Raw genomic sequence first — 20,883 nt, forward strand, 5'->3', positions numbered from 1 at the left:
TATATGTCTTCCTGTGTCTAGCGATTCTTTCTTGGTTTACTCCCTCTTTTTAATGGAATATCTTCTAGGATCTTCCTGAGAAAGGGGACATGAGAGACAATTTTACTAGGCACTTTGTATATCTAAAAATATATGTCTCACACACTTGATTGATAATTTGTCTGGTCTCTGGATAGGAAAACATGTTTCCTCAGAATTTTGAAGCCAGTGCACTATTGTTTTCTAGCTTCTACAGTTGCTATTAAAAAGTGTTATACTCTTGGTTCCTGTCTTTGTAGACCTCCTTTCTTTTTTTTTTTTTTAATAACCCCCAAAGAGGTTTTAGGATTTTCTTTTTTAGCAGTCTTTATTCATTTCAGCAGCTATGATGAACACTTGATCTGAAAAAAATGACGTCCTTCAGTTCTGGAAAACTTTCTCATTGTGTTTTTTGATAACCTCATCCGCACCTTGGTTTTCTCTTTTCTTCCTCTGAATTCCTGTCAGTTAGGCAGGACCTCCTCATTTGTCCTCTAATGCTGTAATTTTCCTCTTTCTCTTAATGCCCTACTTCTTGACAGGTTTTCTCTACTTTATCTTAACCTTCTGAATTTCTGCTGATATTTTTTAAGAGCTCTTTCTTGTTCGTTGGTTTAATTTGTGTGCTTTTTAACAGCATTCTGTTCCCCACCGCTGCCATGGGTGCATTCCTTCTCTTTCTGAGGACATTAAAGTAATTAATTAATTTCCTTCTTGCACTGTCTTGATTTCTTTTTTTTTCCTGTTTGTGTGGGTGTCTGACTTTTATGTTAGGAACTTGACCTCACTGTTTGGAGATCCTTTGCGCTCTGTTCTTATTTAATGGTGAGCCACTGAGAAGCGAATTAGGTGCTGTGGTCTGTGGACAGCGCTTCTCCTCCATTGCAGTGCTATCGGGGGTGAGCCTTGTGGTTTCCTTGGGGAGCTTCCAAAGACAGTATCTGTGGATCTTCTCCCTAGGACATGTCAGTTTTACTTGAGAGGAATCCTTTGGTCTTCTGCCTGGGCATTACATGCCAAGATTCAGGGAGTGGAGTAGGGTAGAGAGCTGCAATCTCAGGGTTTAGCGTGTGGATTTTTATTTGATCCCGTTTTCAGAACAGTGTTTTCTACTATTCCTGATGCCTTGGAGCCAGGACTCTGGGATTCAGTTTCTTCCAGGGAATAAACTGTCTCCTGCTGGAATTGGGGAGAGGATCTGGGGTCTCGTGTAATTCCTTATATTCCTTATATAATCTTTTGGAAGTCTTTTTGTAGAAGTATAATGAGTGTACAGTTCGATGGGTTTCCACAAAATAACACATGTGACCAGTGCTCATACTGAGAAATAGAAAATTACTATTTTCAGGGAGGACACAGAAGCCCTCCCTGCACCCCTCCTCTTAGTACCCTAAAGATAATCACTGTGCGCACTTCTAACACCATAAAGAGTTTTGCCTGGTTTTGTTCATAATATAAACGAGTCATATAGTATGTACTTGTGTCCCGCATCATTCACTTACATTGTTTTTACAAAGCAAAACAAAGCATATCAAGTTACATATTATCAGCTTGCACTGTATAGTGTGTAGTATAAAGCCATGACTTTGATTTGTTTAAGGTGGGAGACTTTTCAGTTTTGCACTGCCAGGAAGGTTTGTTAAGTTTCTGTTGCTTTTTTTTTTTTAACCTCTTTATTGGAGTATAATTGCTTTACCACATTGTGTGAGTTTCTGCTGTATAACAGAGTTAATCAGCTATACGCATACACATATCCCCACATCCCCTCCCTCTTGGGTCTCCCTCCCGCCCCCCCTATCCCGCCCCTCTAGGCGGTCACAAAGCACTGAGCTGATGTCCCGAGCTGTGCATGGGGGAGGTAGGTTGAGGGGACTCGGATGTGGAGGCTGAGCAGCTGGTGAAGGTGAGGTTGTATTTGCCCTTCGGGAAAAACTAGGCTTTAAACCAATTTCTTTTTCTCCACATACTAATGTGAGATTTTTGTCTCCCATCCCTATTATTCATGAAAGATTTTATTGCCAAGTTTTCAAAGTAGTAAGTTTGTAAGTATATGTGTACACACACACAGATGTTCGATGCTAGGAATTGAAATTATATATATTTAAAACTCATTTATACTTCAAAAAGCACTAATGTAGCTTATTTAGGGTCATACAGTTAGTATGGTATTTTTGAGATATGCCATTTATTTAATTTATTAGTTTTAGTTGTATGTTTAAGGAATTTGTGTTGATCTCTAGTGTATGTTTCACAGGGAATATGTTAGAGAGGTACCAAAGGGTAATTTATTTTTATGTTTTTACCAAAGTCTCAAGGGATGAATTTTTAGGTTACAGCGTCAGGGCGAATATCCAGAGAGAAACTTTACATACAAAGCATTTATAATGCATAGGAGTTCTAAGACTTTTTCTCTTAACCACATATCCCCCTAATATTTTTCTTTCTATTGCAAATTCTCACCTTAAACAAATGAGCAATTTCCATAGAACATTTAAAATGGTATTTGCAACAACATTCTAATTCTGGAAAGATGGCATGCTGATGTACACACACAGGCCAGCAGTTTCAGAGGGAAAACATTGTTCTTGGAACTACCAGTGTTTGTTTTTCCTTTATTGGCATTGGAACTCTTCAGTTAGTTTTCAAAAATAGAGTCAAGGCAAAATCAGAGTAATTTTTGGTAGTTTTAATGGTTTCTTTCCGGATTTTGTATGTTACTAATAATTACGATCATTATTTACCTCTATTTTATTAATACGTAGTATTTCACTTATATTATAATCGTATTCCATTTAGATGACCCAGATGGTATTAGTACTAAATTGTTATTATTTGCAATGGAGAATTGTTTTAATAAAATATAGTAAGTTTCTTTGTAAAGTCAATGAAGAGGACAACTTTTTGTTGGCTTAAATTCAAGGAATATAATTTTCCTTCCCATGTCTTAATTTTGTTGTTTTTAATATGGTATCAAAGCAGCGTGAACCTATTTGTACTAAATTATATTGGTGTTCAAACGTTTCAAATGTACTTTTACATTTAAAAGAGCTAAATCTATCATTTATTAAAATTTCACGTGTCGTAATATTGTATTGACAGATCTAAAGTTTGTAAGGGATGATAGCTCAGAGTTCTTTTACGGTGATATCCAGTGCAGTGTTTACAAAGAGCAATGTCAAGAGCAAACTCAAAAGCCAAGTTTGATAGTAATAATTCGTATGTATATGTTTCTGGTAGCTTTGTCCACCCCGGTACTTGGAATGTTATCTGATTAGATGTGAAATTTCTTTCAGCTGAAAAGACTAAGAGAGATGGGAGGGATGAGAATTTTTCAAATGGGAGTGAAGGAATGAAGTTGAGTTGGGTGTGCAAGTATGTGGGTGTAAAAGAATGAAAGTTATTGAAGAAATGAGCATTGAGAAACTCATAATTATGCCTGGCATTTATCAAGTACCTTTCTTCTTAGAAAGCTTAATTTTCTACATTTTTAGTCTCCATGAAATGGAAAACAAATGACCTTATTTCCTACTCTGTTCTTTTGGGGATCTTGGCAGTCCAGAGCTACAGAGTCATTCGTTTTAATTACTTATCCTTACCAAAAGTTCGCATTTCCAGGTTTTTATAGAAAGAGAGATTTTAATTTTTGTTTTTATCAGTGATTTTATCAGTGACTCACTTTTAATGGAAACAGTGATGATTCATTAACATAGTGGGATCAGGGGTGGCATGCTAAAATATTTCTTCAGCTTATTTGCCAGACATAGACTGCAGTTCTTAGAACAGTTTCAGCTTCTTTAAAGATGCTCTGTCATATAAAAAATATTGCAAGCAAACAAGAGCCACGCACTGCTGAAGGAAGGGCATAGCCGATGCATTAAAGACAAAACACTTAGCACAGTCGCTGCTCAGGGCTTGGGAAGGAATTTTCACTACTGGGTTTGGTGAGGCTTGCCGAATGTCTAAGGAATTTCAGAGACTGTACGGAATGCCCTTTTTCCAGTTAACTTTTCCCAACACTGAAGTTCCTTTCTTTATGCAGCTTTGCCTTTCAGATGGAGTTTTGATCCTCTTGGGAAGCTTTCCATCTCACACAATTCCCATTTTCTTTCCCTGAGCATGTGATCAAAGGAAGGCGTTTGCTTGGTGCTTGGGACGCTGAGATTGTGTAGCCTTTGGTGCTCTCCTTGGTGACGGCTCTCGGCCTCATTTCTGGCAATAATAGCCTATTTTCTTCTGCCCTCATACAGCGCATTTAGAAGAGAGAGCTCAGAAGAAACAAAAGATTTATTTATCAGCCAGACTATATTGAATTCAGTTTGCCCTGTTGCCTTCTTGGGATCCTTTAAGATGTTCTTTAACTTTTTTTTCCCCACTTAAATAAAGAGTGGGGAGAGATCTTCAGAAGCCTTGGCTTGAATCCAGTGAGGCTATTGTATTCTGGCCAATTCTGTTCTTCTGTTTGTTTTAGTTGAGCTCCTCGCTGTACTCTCTCAGTTTTAACTGTAAGAGTTTAATGTTAAACATAGTATTTGCAGAAATTTGCTATTCTGAGTGGTAACCAACTTTTCACTTTGCCTAGCTCTCAGGGGAAAAGGATAAGCATGCAGTGAGCTGGCCAACAGATAATTATTTTGCGGTTGTTGATGGATAAATAGCATAGTAACTTGTGACTTGGGAACATGATTAACATCATTACTGATAACTTCTGAAATAATGTTCTGGTTGCTAGTGTGAGAATGCTGATGGAAACCAGTAATGTTCCTCTTTCTCCCTCTCCCCTCTGCCTCATGTCAGACAGACACAGCTAACAGTACAGCTAACACTGGACTTCCTTCTAACAACACGCACGTGTAACTTTTGAAAATTAAAGACCCATGAGGGTTTCTGTTTGTCCTAAGAGTGCCTGCAATTTTGATGTCACTCACCATGCGCTCTGCAGTAATAGAGCTTTGGATGGAAGAGTCAGATTCCTGTTGTCATTTCCCATGGCTGGGTTAGGATGGTGATGCTAGAGCTGGCAAGGTATTTGACAGAGGCCTCTCGAAAGTAGGGCACACCCATCCCTCCCCGGTGATGTCTTTGGGACTCATAATTAACAAGAAACCTTAGGGAAAGTCTGACTTTCCAAATAGTTGTACTTTCCTCCAATTTAAAGATTTCTGTCAGAAACCTCACTTTCACCCTACATAGAGAGATCATGTGTGTGTGTGTGTGTGTGTGTGTGTGTGTGTGTGTGTGTGTGTGTGTGTGTGTAGGGGAAGCACAAGAAGGGAAAGGGAGCTGTTACTTGATTTATGTAATACACAAATCCATGTGTTCCAGACTCCCCTGTTCAAAAATTTTCATAGGTAGGGCTTCCCTGGTGGCACAGTGGTTGAGAATCTGCCTGCCGATGCAGGGGACACGGGTTCGAGCCCTGGTCTGGGAAGATCCCACATGCCACGGAGCAACTAGGCCCGTGAGCCACAACTACTGAGCCTGCACGTCTGGAGCCTGTGCTCCGCAACAAGAGAGGCTGCAACAGTGAGAGGCCCATGCACCGCGATGAAGAGTGGCCCCCGCTTGCCGCAACTAGAGAAAGCCCTTGCACAGAAGTGAAGACCCAACACAGACAAAAAATAAATAAATTTTAAAAAAAAAAAAGCTAAAAAAAAAAATTCATAGGTAAATAGCAGTGTCTTCATCTGGAATTCAAGGTGCTCTGTGAATACTCTAAGCATCCTTTACGACCCCAGGAGTGCTTTCTGCTTAACAATATAGTTTGCTTAACGTTTTCCAAGAACACCGTGGAGTCTTTGCCCCCCAAATTAGTGTTTCTCAAAATGTGATTTATGAAATGCCTACATCAGAATCACCTGGGGTATTTACTAGAAACAGAGGTACCTGGTGTTCATCCCAGACCTGCTGAATCAGAACCTCTGGTGATGGGGCCCATGAATCTGCATTCTAACAATGCTTACTGAAGTTTGAGAAACAGTCACACCAGCCTATTCTTTATGAATGCTCTCTTTTCAATTCCCCATCTGCCTATTGAACTCTTGTTCGTGTCCCTTAGGTAAAAATGAGTTTTCTCTTCTGCAAGCATTTATGGTATTTTTTTTTCCAGTTTCATCTTCTGCTTTTTATTATAGCAGCTTTGCTCCCAAACTGTTTCAAGTTCCTGGAGGGTGAAAACCATGCCTAATTCACATGTGTATGCTTCACACCCTTTATGCCTAATAAGAACTCAGAAAATGTTTAGTGAATGAATGGTTCAGTCCTAGGATCGGACTTTTATTATACCTAGTAAACTTTGGGTATTGGATTTTTTATTTTTTCTATTTAACTATCAGATATGCCTGGTCTGTTTGTGATGTGAGCTTAAGCTTTCCATGTCTGAGCATGTTTTCGTGACATGATTATTCTTTCTGGCTTTAGCTTATGTTCGCCTTCTCCTTTGGTAATCTAATATCCTTGATAGAGACATTACCTGATTTTCATTTTTACATATCCTTGTATGACTCAACTGGGATTTAATCTGAGTATACTGTGGAAATAGCAATCCGTTTTCTGCCTGTTACGGAAATGTTCTTTTTTTTTTTTTTTTTTTTTTTGCGGTACGCGGGCCTCTCACCGCTGTGGCCTCTCCCGTTGCGGAGCACAGGCTCCGGACGCGCAGGCTCAGTGGCCATGGCTCACGGGCCCAGCCGCTCCGCGGGATCCTCCCAGACCGGGGCACAAACCCGTGTCCCCTGCACCGGCAGGTGGACCCCCAACCACTGCGCCACCAGGGAAACCCAGAAATGTTCTTTTTATATTTTGTGATTTGTCCTACTAGTGTGGTGGTTAATATTAAACATCTCTTGAATAGTATCTCAATTAAATTGGCTAACTATGGGCAGATCTGTTGGTAAGAAAATGAAAAAATGTAGTCATAGATAAAGTGAGAAACTATTTCATAAGAGATGTTTAACTGTAACATAACATATTTCTTCTTTGTTTTTTTGATTGTTATGTTGCCAATTTATAAAAGAATCAGAAAATGACAGATTTATGCCACTGAGGACTTACTGTTTTCATGAATTTAGTTAGTGCACAGTTCCTGTAGATCTAGTGACTGTTCTTTCCGCATGCTTACCGTCTTGTGATTTGGAGTGGTTTTCTGTATAATGGAATTACTTGAGTCATGGGAGCCTGCCCTTGCATGCCCCCCCCCCACCCCTCCCTTGCTGTGGGCAGGAGCTCTGTCTTGTTGCCTCTTGTATCCATAGGGTTAACTGTGTCTAGGATCTGGCACAAAGTAAGTAACCCATAAGTGCCTCTTGTTTGAACTATCTTAAAAGGGAGGATTAAAGTAAACATTTCTCTCTTTAGGGGATGCTTTAATTTGCCCTTCCAGCAACATGTCCATTGTAATTATTGCCAGCACTGAGTGTTCTCTATTTCCTTGATTATTATTTTGGAAAAATTATGTTTATGAATTGTAGCTTTGGTATACTTTTTCTGCTTTTTCACATTTGCAGCAGTCCTTAGGAAAATGCTGCTCAAATTCTTCTGTGGCTGTAAATTTTAAATTTTATCCAGGTAAAATATGCATGTGTTTATTTTTGTTTTCTAGTCCTATGAGAAGGTAATATGCTTGTTTTGGTTATACTGACAGTCATTTATGGTGATTAGGACGAAGATGGGGTGGTTTGTGTTTATTTTGCTCAAGTATTGAGAAGCTGGCTGTGTGCTGCATTAGCATTTGGGTGCGCTGAACCTCCCAGAAGACCCTGGCAGGTGCTAGCTGGGAACAAGGCCAGTGGGCCATTTGAGCCTTGGAACAGAATGGCATACATAAGTTCACGTGGATTCATTTCAAAGTGGTAAAGGGACAACAGGAAAAAAGTGCCGCACCAAGAAATGGAGAAGTCACCGATGAGAGTTCAATTTCAGCACAGTACAGTTTGGTGAGAGCTAAAAGGAGATGAGTCTGAAGGGTAGGTGTTCCCAGCAATTCTGAAGCAGGCCCAAAGATTCCAATGTGTCTCATGCCACCACAGCTGCAGACAAGTCCAAGAAGAACATGGAGTAAAAGGTATCCTTTCTTTTCTCCTGCATCCAGGAGAGAGAGCCTCTTAACTGTTTTGCAGATTATTTGCCTTTCTTACATAACAGAGCATGTTCAGGTTGCCCTCTATCATTCCTGGATTGGGGCAAAAATATTAAAACATGGTGTAGGACTAAGTTCATAAGCCAGTAAAGTTCCATACTAAAGGAATTGGGATTTGAGGAGTGCGTGGAAGATGGATCAGGAAGTTGCTGACTGATGTCTTTCATTCATTGACTTAACTAATGTTTCTTGAGAGAAAGTGCATTCAGTACAGATTTTCAAAATGTACTTTAATACCCTTCCCAAGATTTGTCCTTCTAAAGAGAAAAGAGAAAAGCTACTCTATCAAACTAATAATTTTATTAAAGCATTTTGCTGACTCAAAACCACAAAGTGGGCTCTTAGGAAGGACAAAAATACAGGCACTTGATTTTATAAATTCTCTTGGAAAAAAAGAAAAGAGAAAGAAAAAGTAAATGCAGCTTGTTTTTACCCAAGCCTTTTTCTTCATCTGTTTTACTGGAAGGGCACTAAGCTTCTCTTTTTGTTCTCTCTTCCCCTATTCTATGAAACTTATTTAAATTGAATGGAAATTGAAATGGATGGTTTATTTAATAAATGATATTGGCATAATTAGCTACCAGAAAAAAAATTGTTAGACCTCCACCTAACATAAAATAAATGTCAGGTGAAATAAAGATCTAAATGTGAAAAATAAAATATATAAATATTAGAAGGAAATATAGGAGAACATTTGTTCCACTTTGGGTTAGGGTAAGAGGACCTTCTCAAGCAAGGTGAAAAACAGACTCCATACAGGAAAAAATGTCCACATTTGAGCAAATAAAAATTAAAATTAGTGTGTGGCTAAAGTCAGCATTAGCAAAGCGGGAAAAATGAAACCATAGGCTAGAGTGTCCTGTGACACACATGCGTCATACGACACCAAGAGGCACATGGTTTTCAGGGAGCTCCTACAAATTGATAAGTAGAAGGTGAACAAACCAGGAGAAAAATGGGCAAAGAACATGACTGTGTATTTCAAAGAAGATGAACTTCATAACAAGATAAACTTCATTGAGAAATAGCAATTGAAATGACCTGATACAACTTTTTGCCCATCAGATTAGCAATAATGCCAAGGATGCTAACATTAAATGGTAGTGAAGGTAGCGTGGAAAGAAACCCTCTCCTGTGTGGCCAATTGGGAGTATGAATTTCTACAACTTTTTGGTAATTTTGCCATATGGATTAAAAATATATATATAGGGGTGGGAGATACAAACTATTGGATGTAAGATAGGGTCAAGGATGTATTGTACAACATGGGGAATATAGCCAATCTTCTGTAATAACTGTAAATGGAAAGTAACCTTTAAACGTTATATAAAATATAAGAAAGGTTAAAAAAATTTTAATTGTACAAACTCTTAGACCCACAGTTATACTTTTAGAAATACAGGTTCACAATCTGTTATCCAAAACTCTTGAGGCCATTTGTGTTTCAGATTTCAGAGATTTTCAGGTTATTAAAGATAATACGGTGCATATTACTGTATATTGTATAACACCTCCCTCGAGGTTTGGGACAGCACCCCATAAGCAAACACGTTTATATTTCTAAAGGGAACAGATGAATATTCACATAAGTTTAAATCATTTTTGGCACCACATGAATCAAAGAAAAACTTCTGAATTTTTAGAGCCTGTTGGGTTTCAAAAATGTGGATGGCATTGGGCACCCATAAATACTGCAAAATAGAATCATTGATGCACAAACAAATAGGCTGAATTATTTCTATCAGCAAAGGACCAGAAGCATTCCGTGTCGATCGGCAGAGGGATGGAATAGGTGGTGGCACATTTGTACTCTGTGTATTATGCAGCTGTCAAAAGAGTGCGTTAGATTTTAACATACTGACGCAGAAAGATGATCTGTTTGTATTAGATGAGAAAACAAGTTGTAGAAGAGAAGCGTGTGGTACAGTCCCACTCAAAAATGAGGGAGGGAGGTTATCACCCACTTACGCATGTATGTGTTTTACAAGGAAGAAAAGCTTTGGAAGGATATATACTAGACTCTAGACACTGGTTATCTCGGGAGGATGAGATTTGGAAGGAAGTAGGAGACTGTTAACATTTTGTTTACATGCTTCTAGAGTTTGACTTGTTAAAAAGAGCATGTATTAATTTGGTCACCAAATAAAAGCAATTTTTCTCTGAAAAGCAAATACAGTTTGTATTACAGAGCACTGAGAGTTGGCATCTCTCCACTAAGGTGCAGCTCTCCAGACCATGAGGGAACCTGCTTTTCATAATTAATAATTAATGGAAGGCAGAGGGCTAAGCCTGGAGCTAGGCTTACAGCTCCAGTCCTCAAGCAGGGCCTTCATTACTTAGTACCGAAGCCTAATGATTTCCAACATGTATTAGCCTGTCCCCCCACGGGAAAAAAACAAGTTAAACTTAGACTGTTACTATGATACGGAAATCCAGTCACCCAGGGAGTCTTTTTTTAACTGACCCACTTGTGGGGAATAATAACTCCAGAAAGTAATATTGATTTTTCTTTGACTCTGTTGAGTAAGACAAATGTGGTTTCCGCTTCATGAGTGTAGTGTGTGACACTCATTTTAAGCACATTTAGAATATGTTTTAAAATAGAACTACTTCTACCATACTGTCATTTTCTTTTACAGTCAAGTTTTCCTAGTACTGTACCCTTAGTTCCTGGAAGGAAAATTACTAAAGATTTAGATGGATCTAAAGCTAATTAGTATTATGTCTCCAAATAGTTATCATGCTGTTTATTTGGTTTTATTTCCTAAATCTATACAGGCTATGTAGCCCTTACCTTTAACTCAGATGCAGAAAGAACCTTGTACATAAATTTTTGAGTGTGGATAGACTGAATGGATAAATGCTGAGAAAGGAGAAAAGATTAAGCACATCAGTGATCATAATAAAACACGCCCAGGACAGGGCGGTATATGAAACTTGACAGCATTTGTGTGTTTGTTTTTCTCAACTGTGATATCTTATGTGGATGGCATTGGGCACCCATAAATACTGCAGACTAAAATCATTGGGAGCAAGTGCTCCTTAGAAAATAAAGAGAGGCCATTTGCTAAATGTGATACTGTGCCATGTAACTTCATTTAGAGAACTAAGATTACTGTTAAATGTTAACTTGATTTCTTTTCCCTACTCTGAGCTCTATATGAAACAAATGAACATGAGTTAATATCTCTTTCCTTAAAGCATTCTGCTTGCTCTGGAAAGTGAAGTCAGTCTTTTCAGGTTGTTGGGTAGTTTGGGAGCATGGACTGTGCCTGAATTTGTTTGAAGGTAAATGTACATAGTGTTCAAAATATTCATTATCCTCCAGGGCTGATAATGCCACCCTCTATAGAGGGAAATGAGGGTGAAAAAGGAGTGCTTTCCACACACTACTCTGAGGCAGTTCTTTGACCTGTGACTTAGAATTGTTAGTAAGTGATATCTATTTACATTTAACTCTTTAATAAGATGTAATAAAAGAAGGGCGGGAGAGATGAGAAGTAGTACTGATGTTGAAAGGCAGTAGATTCAAGTTGTATGTGATAGTCACACCATTTCTCTGAGCCTAGTTTCTTTGTCTATGACCCTGGGAAATGAAAGGCCCCGTCTGTTCTCACTTTTGATAGCCCTGAGAAATAAGGAAGGTATAGCTACTTTAAGTAGCTTTCTTTAGCCTTGGCACTGTGTGTGTGTGTGTGTGTGTGTGTGTGTGTGTGTGTGTGTGTGTGTGTACGTATAACAGATGTTTTTAAAAAACAAACCACGCAGTTTCTTGTCCTTTTAGTTTCTACAGTATCAAAAAGAATCCTTTCTTGTTATTGATAAACTCATAACTGTAATTATTACAATCGTCATTAAAATAATTTTTATTAGTCGTAAATTTTGTGATGCTCTGATCATCTCTACTTCCTATATTGAACAGCTCTGGGGGGATATCTGCAGCCTGATTGAATATAATGTAACATCATTTCAAGGATTTAATTTTAAGGTTTAAGAACTGTAATATTAGTTTCAAAAATAAAATTATTTAAAATATTTCACCAAATATGCATTTTTTTCCAAAGCCAGCCAAGTTTTATTTTAGAATCTGAGCCTGTGCACATTTGATAACTTATCTGTCTCACCTGTTAGCATGACAGAGCTAAAAGTCTTTAATTTTGTAGGAGACTTAGAGATTTCTGGTCTTTTCTTCCGTAACAGTGTGCTGTCACCTTGCTCTCTCCTCTGCATTCTTTTAAAATGAAGGTAAAGGGAGGAAAGGTCACCCACTCCCCACTTTGATCTCTTATCTTTCTCTTAAACATTGCCTTCAGGTATCTGTTTCACCCATTTGAAGACCAGAGGGAAGTGGATTCTAGGTGGACTTTTATTTTTCTAAGAAGGGGTTTTTGAATTGGCAGATGCCTATAATCTGACTGCTTTCTACATAAATAAAGAAAAAGTGGACCTCTAAGAAGGCTAAGGGTTAGAGTTTCCAAAACAGATGAGTTTTACTGTGTTCTGATCAAGAACTTGAGTTCTCAGAAACAATCCATGCTTTGTTTGCTAAACAAGTCTACTGAACGTCGTGTTCTTTTCTGGGAAGAATTTGGGGGATGGGCTGTGCAGGGCAGGCTACGAAGGAGGTGGAAAGGGAACGAGAGAAACTTAGGACACTTATAAATCAGAATCAGCCCTTAAAATGTATAGGTCTAGGGCAAGAGTATAAATGGAGGCCCCAGCCCACATATCTAAATATTTAATTTAAAATTAAGCTAACAAACTGTTAAATAAAACACATTCTCGCCTCCTACCTTCACAAATATACTTTTATGATGACCTCTAGATTCAAATTTATTGAATTCTGTCTATATAATCCTCAGACCCCTTGGGATTCTGCACTGGATATGGCTGTATGTGGGGGAACTGGCTCAGTGGCCCAAATCTCATCTTTATCCATCTCCGACTCTATCCCTCATCCTGCAGGACACACAGCCCATGTGTCCAAGCTCTGTCCACTCCTGGGGCCTATGGGTGCACATACTCATGGGCGGATGGGCCCAGGGAAGAGGCCCACACAAGCACTGAAAACAGATAAGGTGTCATTTGGGTAAGGAATTCCAGGATCCTGCTTATTGTTAGTATGGAGAGAATGCTTCTCTAATGGAAATATAATGTGAACCACATAAGTATCTTAAATTTTCTGGTAGCCACATTGAGGAAGAGGAAGAAGAAACAGGTGAAATTAATGTTAATAATATAGCTTATTTAATTCAATGTATCAAAATTATCAGTTCTAAAAAATTATTAATAGAATTTACATTCGTTTTTTCTTTTGCGGTACGCGGGCCTCTCACTGCTGTGGCCTCTCCCATTGCGGAGCACAGGCTCCGGGCATGCAGGCTCAGCGGCCATGGCTCACGGGCCCAGCCGCTCTGCGGCACGCGGGATCCTCCCAGACCGGGGCACGAACCCGTGTCCCCTGCATCGGCAGGTGGACTCTCAACCACTGCGCCACCAGGGAAGCCCGAGTTTACATTCTTTTTTGTACTAAGTCTTTGAAATCCAGTGTGTATTTTATAATTAGAGAACATGTCAGTTTTGACTAGCCCCATTTCAGATGCTCAGGTGCATTTCAGATGCACCTGGGTCTCGTGGTATTTGTACCAAACAGTACAGCTCTAGGCCAAGGGAGCCCAAACTCCTTGTTCTATAGGGGCACTTGGCCTGTACTTAACTATTTTTTTTCTCTTCCATTCAAGTTTGTCAGCTGCCTTTTACTCATTCAACTCACTGCTGCTTGCCTTTCTTCTCAGGAATGGTATGGTCCTAATAAATTTGTTTGCATAGATGAATATACCTTTTATCCCCCTGTTATTGACAAATACTTTTCCAAAAGCCGATGCTTCCACTTTCCATCTTGAGTAATTACTGGAATTGTAATCCTTCTGTTCCCCACTTTCTGAAGTCTTTGTGCTATATTGTTTTGGATAATGTCTAGGGTCTTTTTCCTTCCTAGAGGAACTTTTTTTTTAAAAAGTTCAGTTTAATTGCATGCATATTTTAAAACTGTGGCCAGTTCTAACAAATGAGGATACAAATCTAGAAGGTAGGGTACTGTTTTTGTTTGGACTAGAAGAGCAGTTTTATCTATTTCAGGATACAGTTTCCAGAATTAGAAGAAAAAAAGCATCTAGTTAAATTTGAATTTCAGAAAAAAAAGAATATATATTTTTTAGCATAAGTATGTCTCATGCAACATTTGAGACATACTTATACTAAAAAATTATTTGTTGTTTATCTGAAATACAAATTTAACTGGATGTCCTGTATTTTATCTGGCAACCCTATTTCAAGACTGTTTTACTGTCTCAAAAATTGGGGACCCTAAGCAGCTTTTATTTCTGTGGATTAAACTGTTGATATTTACTGTGTTAGAAATTTAAACTGAGAAATACTTTCATATATAGTAATTCATTTAGAAAAATAATAAACCCCATTCTTGTTAACATATGTATTTTTTATGAAAAATAACTACCTTCTATAACAAGAAAAAATAGGGAGAAGAATGTTATTATTTTATATTGTTGCAACTCTTTTAATGCCTGGCTTAAGTAGAAGATAGTTGGATTCTCAAGTCTCCTTCTGTTTCTAATCAGGTGTGCTATCACAAAGACATGTACCATCTGGAAATCTCCACTGGACACTTGGGAGAAAATGAGAGTGGCAAAAGTCAAATGACATCTTAGTATTGTTATGAAAATAGTTTTGACCTTGAGAATATCCTGAAAGGATCTCAAGGACCTCTTCCACAGTCCCCCAACCATGCTTTGAGAACCCCTGGGCTAGGAATAATAGACCCTCTAATTCTAGCTTGTGTGTTAGATAGGTCATAGATAATCAGAATACAGAATAAACACTCTTTGTTTTAAGTAGGACTAATGAGTCAAATCATAAAATACAAAACAAATTTTAAAATGATTATTCACGTTTAGCAGTAATTCTTAAGTTTTGTTTTGTTTTTTACTTTAAAATTACTCTGTCGGCTGCTCTCGCTTTCTGAGATGGCCCACACTCTATCTGTGGAGTGTGTTTCTCGAAATAAATCCACTTCTTACCTACCAACTTTGTCTCTCACTGAATTGTTTCTGCCATGAGACATCAAGAACCTGGGCTTCATTAAGTCCTGAAACCAGATACTGAAACCCCCGCCAGGTGGGAGAAGTTAACTCTGCTGCCGCAACAGGCAGACCACGGACTGGCTGGAACCAGAAGGTTGAGGATGCTGACTCCCACTTACCTCACCACCAACCAATCAGAAGAAGGTCCATGAGCTGATCACACCCTCCTCTTTGAACCATTACCATAAAACTCCTCACTACCCCCTGCAGGTCCGGACACTCAGTTTTGAAAGCATTGGCCCTCTGTGGCTCCCTTTGCCTGGCAAAGCAATAAAACTATTCTTTTCAATTTCACCCCCACCAAAAATAAACAAATAAAATAAAATTACTCTGTCAAAATAGCTATCAGTCTGTCAGATAGGTACATTGTCAGCTTTCTATTTAGAATAAAATTTACATAGCCATTTAGAACAAAGCTTTACATTTTTTATTATAAAATTCAATAAAGAGGTCACATGACAGTTTCTTTAAAATGCTGATTGGATTGAATTGGGTTTATTTTTAAGATGTGTCTGTTCTAGGCATAGTACACATTGCCTAGTATTTAGGCTTGGCCAGTTTATAAAATAATTAGCATAATGCAATAACTAATCTGATTCTCATCTCAAATAGAAAACGGTCTCGAGGTTGGCAATGGGCCAAATGTGAGAGTACACAGAGAAGTGCCCTCAAACTTAGAGGTGACTTTTTTTTTTTTTTTTTGTGGAACGTGGGCCTCTCACTGCTGTGGCCTCTCCCGCTGCGGGGCACAGGCTCCGGACGCGCAGGCTCAGCGGCCATGGCTCACGGGCCCAGCCGCTCCGCGGCATGTGGGATCTTCCCGGACCGGGGCACGAACCCGCGTCCGCTGCATCGGCAGGCGGACTCTCAACCACTGCGCCACCAGGGAAGCCCTAGAGGTGACTTCTTGAATTGCTTTAATTGCTTGGACAACTGAGAAAATGAAAGAGCCATTAACAAAAATAGAGCAGGAGGAAATGCAGGTCTGGGATAAAGATGGTATGTTCGGTTTTGGACTGGCAATGTTGTAGTGTGGGTCAACAGAGAGCAGATGCTGTGTGATAGGGTTAGAGAGAGTTGTCCACAGGGTAGTAAAATGCTTTCCAAGGGAGACAATGTAAAGAGAGAAGAAACAAAGAGCACATCTGTGAGGAGTACCTAACTGTAGGGTAGGAAAGAGGAGATGGGGAAGAAAAAAGAAGAAAAGGAGGAAAGGTTGGAGAGAGCTAGGAAGAGGCTAGGTGAGGAAAGTGTCCTTAGAGTGAGATGAGAAGAGCTCTTCATGGAAGGGTGTGTGGTTAGCAGGATCGAGACTGAGGAATGGTCATTGGTTCTGCAGTTTGGAACTGCAAAACTGGTACCCTTAGAGAGAGTGTAGTTTTGATTAATTGTGAAGTTTTTGTTATTTCAGGTTTGGATTGGAGAGCAGGGAAGCAGAAGAGTTTTTGACTTGTCTGGGGTAACAGAAATCCTGAAGAGCTACATCGGTGTTCTTTTCCTTCCTCTCTGTTGTCATTCACATGGGTGTTAATTAAGCTAGCCAAGGTGAAGCTAAAAAACTCCAGCAAACTCACCGCCTCAAATATTCAACCTTATTTTAGAGTGACGTTTGTTCTTAAATATAATCTTTATATTTTAGGTAAAACGCTGGCCTTAGGGTCTGAAGATGTGCACTCCAGCCCTGCTGCTTGCTTACCCTCTGAGGGCTCCTTTTTCTGCTCAGCTGAATTAGAGTTGGACTAGATTATCTCTAAGGCTATGCCCAAATCATGTGATGTTATGCATCTATGATATTTGTCTTTTCTTTCCTTTTATTATAATAGGTTCAGCAAGTTGAAGAGTCTTAACCTTTCCAATAATCATTTAGGGGACTTCCCATTAGCAGTCTGCAATATTCCGACCCTGGCCGAGCTGAATGTGTCCTGCAATGCCCTCCGAGCAGTCCCGGCAGCCGTCGGAGATATGCACAAGTATGTACTTCAAACCCTGCTGCAAAGTATCTCTCAGAAACCCCCAGAAAGCTGCATCAGGGTCGCAGCACATGAGATTAGTTAACTTGTTATGTTGGTCGTATGTTGGTCTCTTGGTCCCAAATCAAGAGATCATGCTCTTGTGTAGAGTTCATTTATTAGCTTCTTTCAGATTCTTGTAAAAAATTAAAATATCCTTGTTTAGAACGAAGACCCCTACAGGTGAATGTGTCTAAATATGGGAGGAGGGGTTACTTTCTCATTTCCTGAGTTATGTTGAATTCTAAGACCTAGAAGTTAATTTTTTAGAATAACAATGAAAGATGGGAATTTGGGCAGATTCACACTGCAGTCAGCTTGTGTTGTTCTCATTTATCCCTATCCAAGTTGGGAAAATTGGTCATAATTTTCGTTTTCAGTAAAAGATTAAGATGTTTATCTCTGATCATTTCTCTCTGGTGTATTATTGCCTCAGGCCCTGTCCTTAGCATTTTGCAAAGAATAGTATATTTTCTTTTTCTGGTAATATGGTCTATACTTATGGAACTCGTATGTTAATAATAAAGATGTAAAATTTATACACTCTCTTTCTAATTCTTATGTTTTCTTTAATAGCTTACAGACATTTTTGTTGGATGGAAACTTTCTCCAGACCCTTCCTGCTGAGTTGGAGAACATGCATCAGCTTAGTTATCTTGGTCTTTCTTTCAATGAATTCACTGACATTCCAGAGGTATTGGAGAAACTGACTGCTGTGGAGAAGCTGTGCATGTCTGGAAACTGTATGGAGACTCTTAGGCTACAGGCTTTAAGGAAAATGCCTCACATTAAACATGTGGATCTGAGGTAACCATTTTAAAGAAATATATCCCATTTGAGTGGTTGGCTTATATTTGGGGGGTAGGTTATAGCCCTTTTGGTGGCATTCTTCTGTCGAGGCAAGCAGGCTGGTTAGTTGCAGTAAGGGCCCGCTTTGCTATTTTTGCCCAGAGGGAAGTATAATGATTGGTAGTAGGGTCTGCTCATGCCTGAAACTTGTTAAAAAAATTTTTTCTCACTGATGAGTGACCACCTATCTTGAAGGTCTTAGTTGATTTTGCAAGTTTGAGCCCAGTTTTAATTAGCGTGAATCAGTAGGCCCATCGAGTCAGAGAGAGCTGTTTATGGTCAATGAAAACCGTATCAAGAGCCAAGTGGATATTTTTCTCTCTTATTCCTACTTTTCTGTGGCTTGAGGCTAGTTGACACCATTGAGCATCTCTCCTTAATTTTTTTTTTCCCTTCCTTGGCTTCCTTAATATAATATATTCATTAAATTAAATTTATTACTGATTTAATTTACTTACTTTAATTTCCTCTCTCTCTCTCTATCCAGATGGGTCTGCCCTTAGTTTACAGTTCTTTACAAAAATGTAAAACTCATACTCTCTTGGTAGGCCCAAGTTTGGCCAGAACCTCCACTCTCACCCCTTGCAAGAACAAGGGAACCTGCATTTTGAATCTGATCACACTAAACTCCAGCTGAAAACACTAACACAATCCTTGCTACATCACAGATGCCCAGTCATCATCCCTTCGTGTGTAAACTTCAGTTTTACTTTCTAATGCACAAAGAACCAATACACAAGGAGGAAGCCATTCTAAATTTCTCTTTTTTTAAGGAAAAACAAGAACCTGTCATTGGGCTTGAGTTCCTGCAAAGCAACATATTAGGTTTAGGCCTTAATATTAACTTGCCCAATTTGATACTTTTTCAGCCAAACTAACTTTCCCATTAACCAGGGAGTGACGACCACATTAAATCTTGGGCGAGACATTTAATGTCTCTGTGCAGCTGTGTCCTCATCTCTAGATTACAGTTAATAACAGAATCTAACTCATAGAGTTTTGGAAGGAATGGAGTAAATGCCTCACTCTCCCAGCACATGTTACATATTGTTGTTATTACCTGCTGAGATCTCGTACTCATGAACCCTGCTCAGCTGTCAGTCTTGGCATCTTTTCACCTCTTTGTTTGATGGTTCTTTCCTTGTTTTACTACCCACTTTCCTCTCTGGTGATAACCCCAGACCCTCACTCAGGCCTGTTCATCAGTATAAAGCAGCATCACCTTTTGCTCCCCTTTCATCTCCATTCTTATGGTTTGGCCGCGGGGAACCCATTCTTTCCAGTCCCACAAAGAGTTGATTTGCTTTACCTTTCCTCAGACTAAAGGAATCAAGCCTGCGCACCTGGGGAAGTGTTAGCAATTTGCAGACCTAGAATTCTTAGTTCAGGGAGTTCAAATGGTAATAATTTATCTGACTTTGAGAACTTTTTGGAGTGTGACAGGATAGGGAACTGAACACTTTGTCTTGTTAACTTTCTAAATTGTTAACGTTATTTGCCTCTGAGTCACTTGGGTTTAGAAAACCTTCATATTCAAGAATTTGAGCCCTTTTTAAATTCAGCCACCCAGAGGTATAACAATGGTCCTTTTGACCTCAGGTAGCAAGCATGAGGGGATTTATAAGTTACCTGGTATGGGTAAGAAAGCATCATTCTTCTTGATCTGAATTAGCTTACAAACGAGATCAATCTAATGTGTTTGGAAGTAACTTCTTATTAAGAGCTTCGTAAATTCTTCAGATTTCTAGTTCTAATTGGGTCTTTTTTAGATGAGATTAGTTACAGGATATTTAAATACCAGAATAGACTTTTGTACATGTAAATGTTGAATGATCATGAGTAGGTAACTGCTTCCCTTCAGACCACTGAGCTGAGGGGGCAGAAATCTGGTCAGATTTGCTTATAATTCTGCCTTAATATTTTAAACTGAAGCTAGTAGAATGATTTAAGGGGAGTTTCACTTAGTTTCTGTAAGCAGAGGGCTAATTTTATTGATTGAATTTTTATTCCTTCAGATGGAAATATTACATCAGATTAAAAGTAGTCATTTTTCTTTTAATCTTATTCTTTTTCTCATATTCACATTTTTGAGTCTGATATTGTTTCTTCTATGGCATCATTAATAATTTCTCCTCTTCTCTGTCCAAAATGTGGATATTACGTCTTTCTCCTCGATCACCTCTCTTTCTTTCTGTTTTGTGCCTTGGTGGTTGGTTCCCTGTACTCACAGGACTTCATCATTTACCTTTCATCTCCATGGTAAATATTCCTCAATTTTTCTCTAACTCTTATTTCTCTTCTTGGGATTAATTCCACTTCAGCTGCCAGCAGGATAATTTCACCTTGCTTTCTCCTATTGACACACTCACCCAAATTACATGCGAAACAGAGTTTAATTTCTTTCTATTCAACTAGTTCTTTCCCCTGGATTCCTAATTTTGCTGATAGCCACACTGCTCCATTGGTTATCCAGACACAAAATTGTTGACTCTTATTTTCTAGTCTGCCACCAGCTCCCGTCAGTCCTCGCGCGCTAGTTTGACTCCTTGCCCCTTCCTTTGCCTTCTCGCTGCTGCTGTTGTCTCCTAGCTGAGCTGCCTGCTGCCATTGTGCAGCCTCTCAAGCAAGCACAGCCTTGCTCAGAGCCTTCAGTTCTCTAGTTCAAGATATTCAAGGGCTCGCATCTGGTTTCAACCCACTAGCCTGTGAATCC

General features: G+C 39.1%; 1 protein-coding gene across 1 annotated transcript in view; it reads left to right on the forward strand.

The window, feature by feature from the left end:
• PHLPP1 (PH domain and leucine rich repeat protein phosphatase 1) overlaps positions 1-20,883 on the forward strand; it is a 212,694-nt gene that overhangs the window by 138,070 nt on the left and 53,741 nt on the right. The window contains exons 5-6 of the mRNA XM_082668058.1: positions 17,136-17,282; positions 17,898-18,128. Coding sequence (XP_082524184.1) covers positions 17,136-17,282; positions 17,898-18,128 — 378 coding nt within the window. The remainder of the gene's footprint in view (positions 1-17,135; positions 17,283-17,897; positions 18,129-20,883) is intronic.

The sequence above is a fragment of the Grampus griseus genome (genome assembly GCF_964374135.1).
Source record: "Grampus griseus genome assembly, chromosome: 12".
In the NCBI taxonomy this organism is placed as follows: Eukaryota; Metazoa; Chordata; class Mammalia; order Artiodactyla; family Delphinidae; genus Grampus; species Grampus griseus.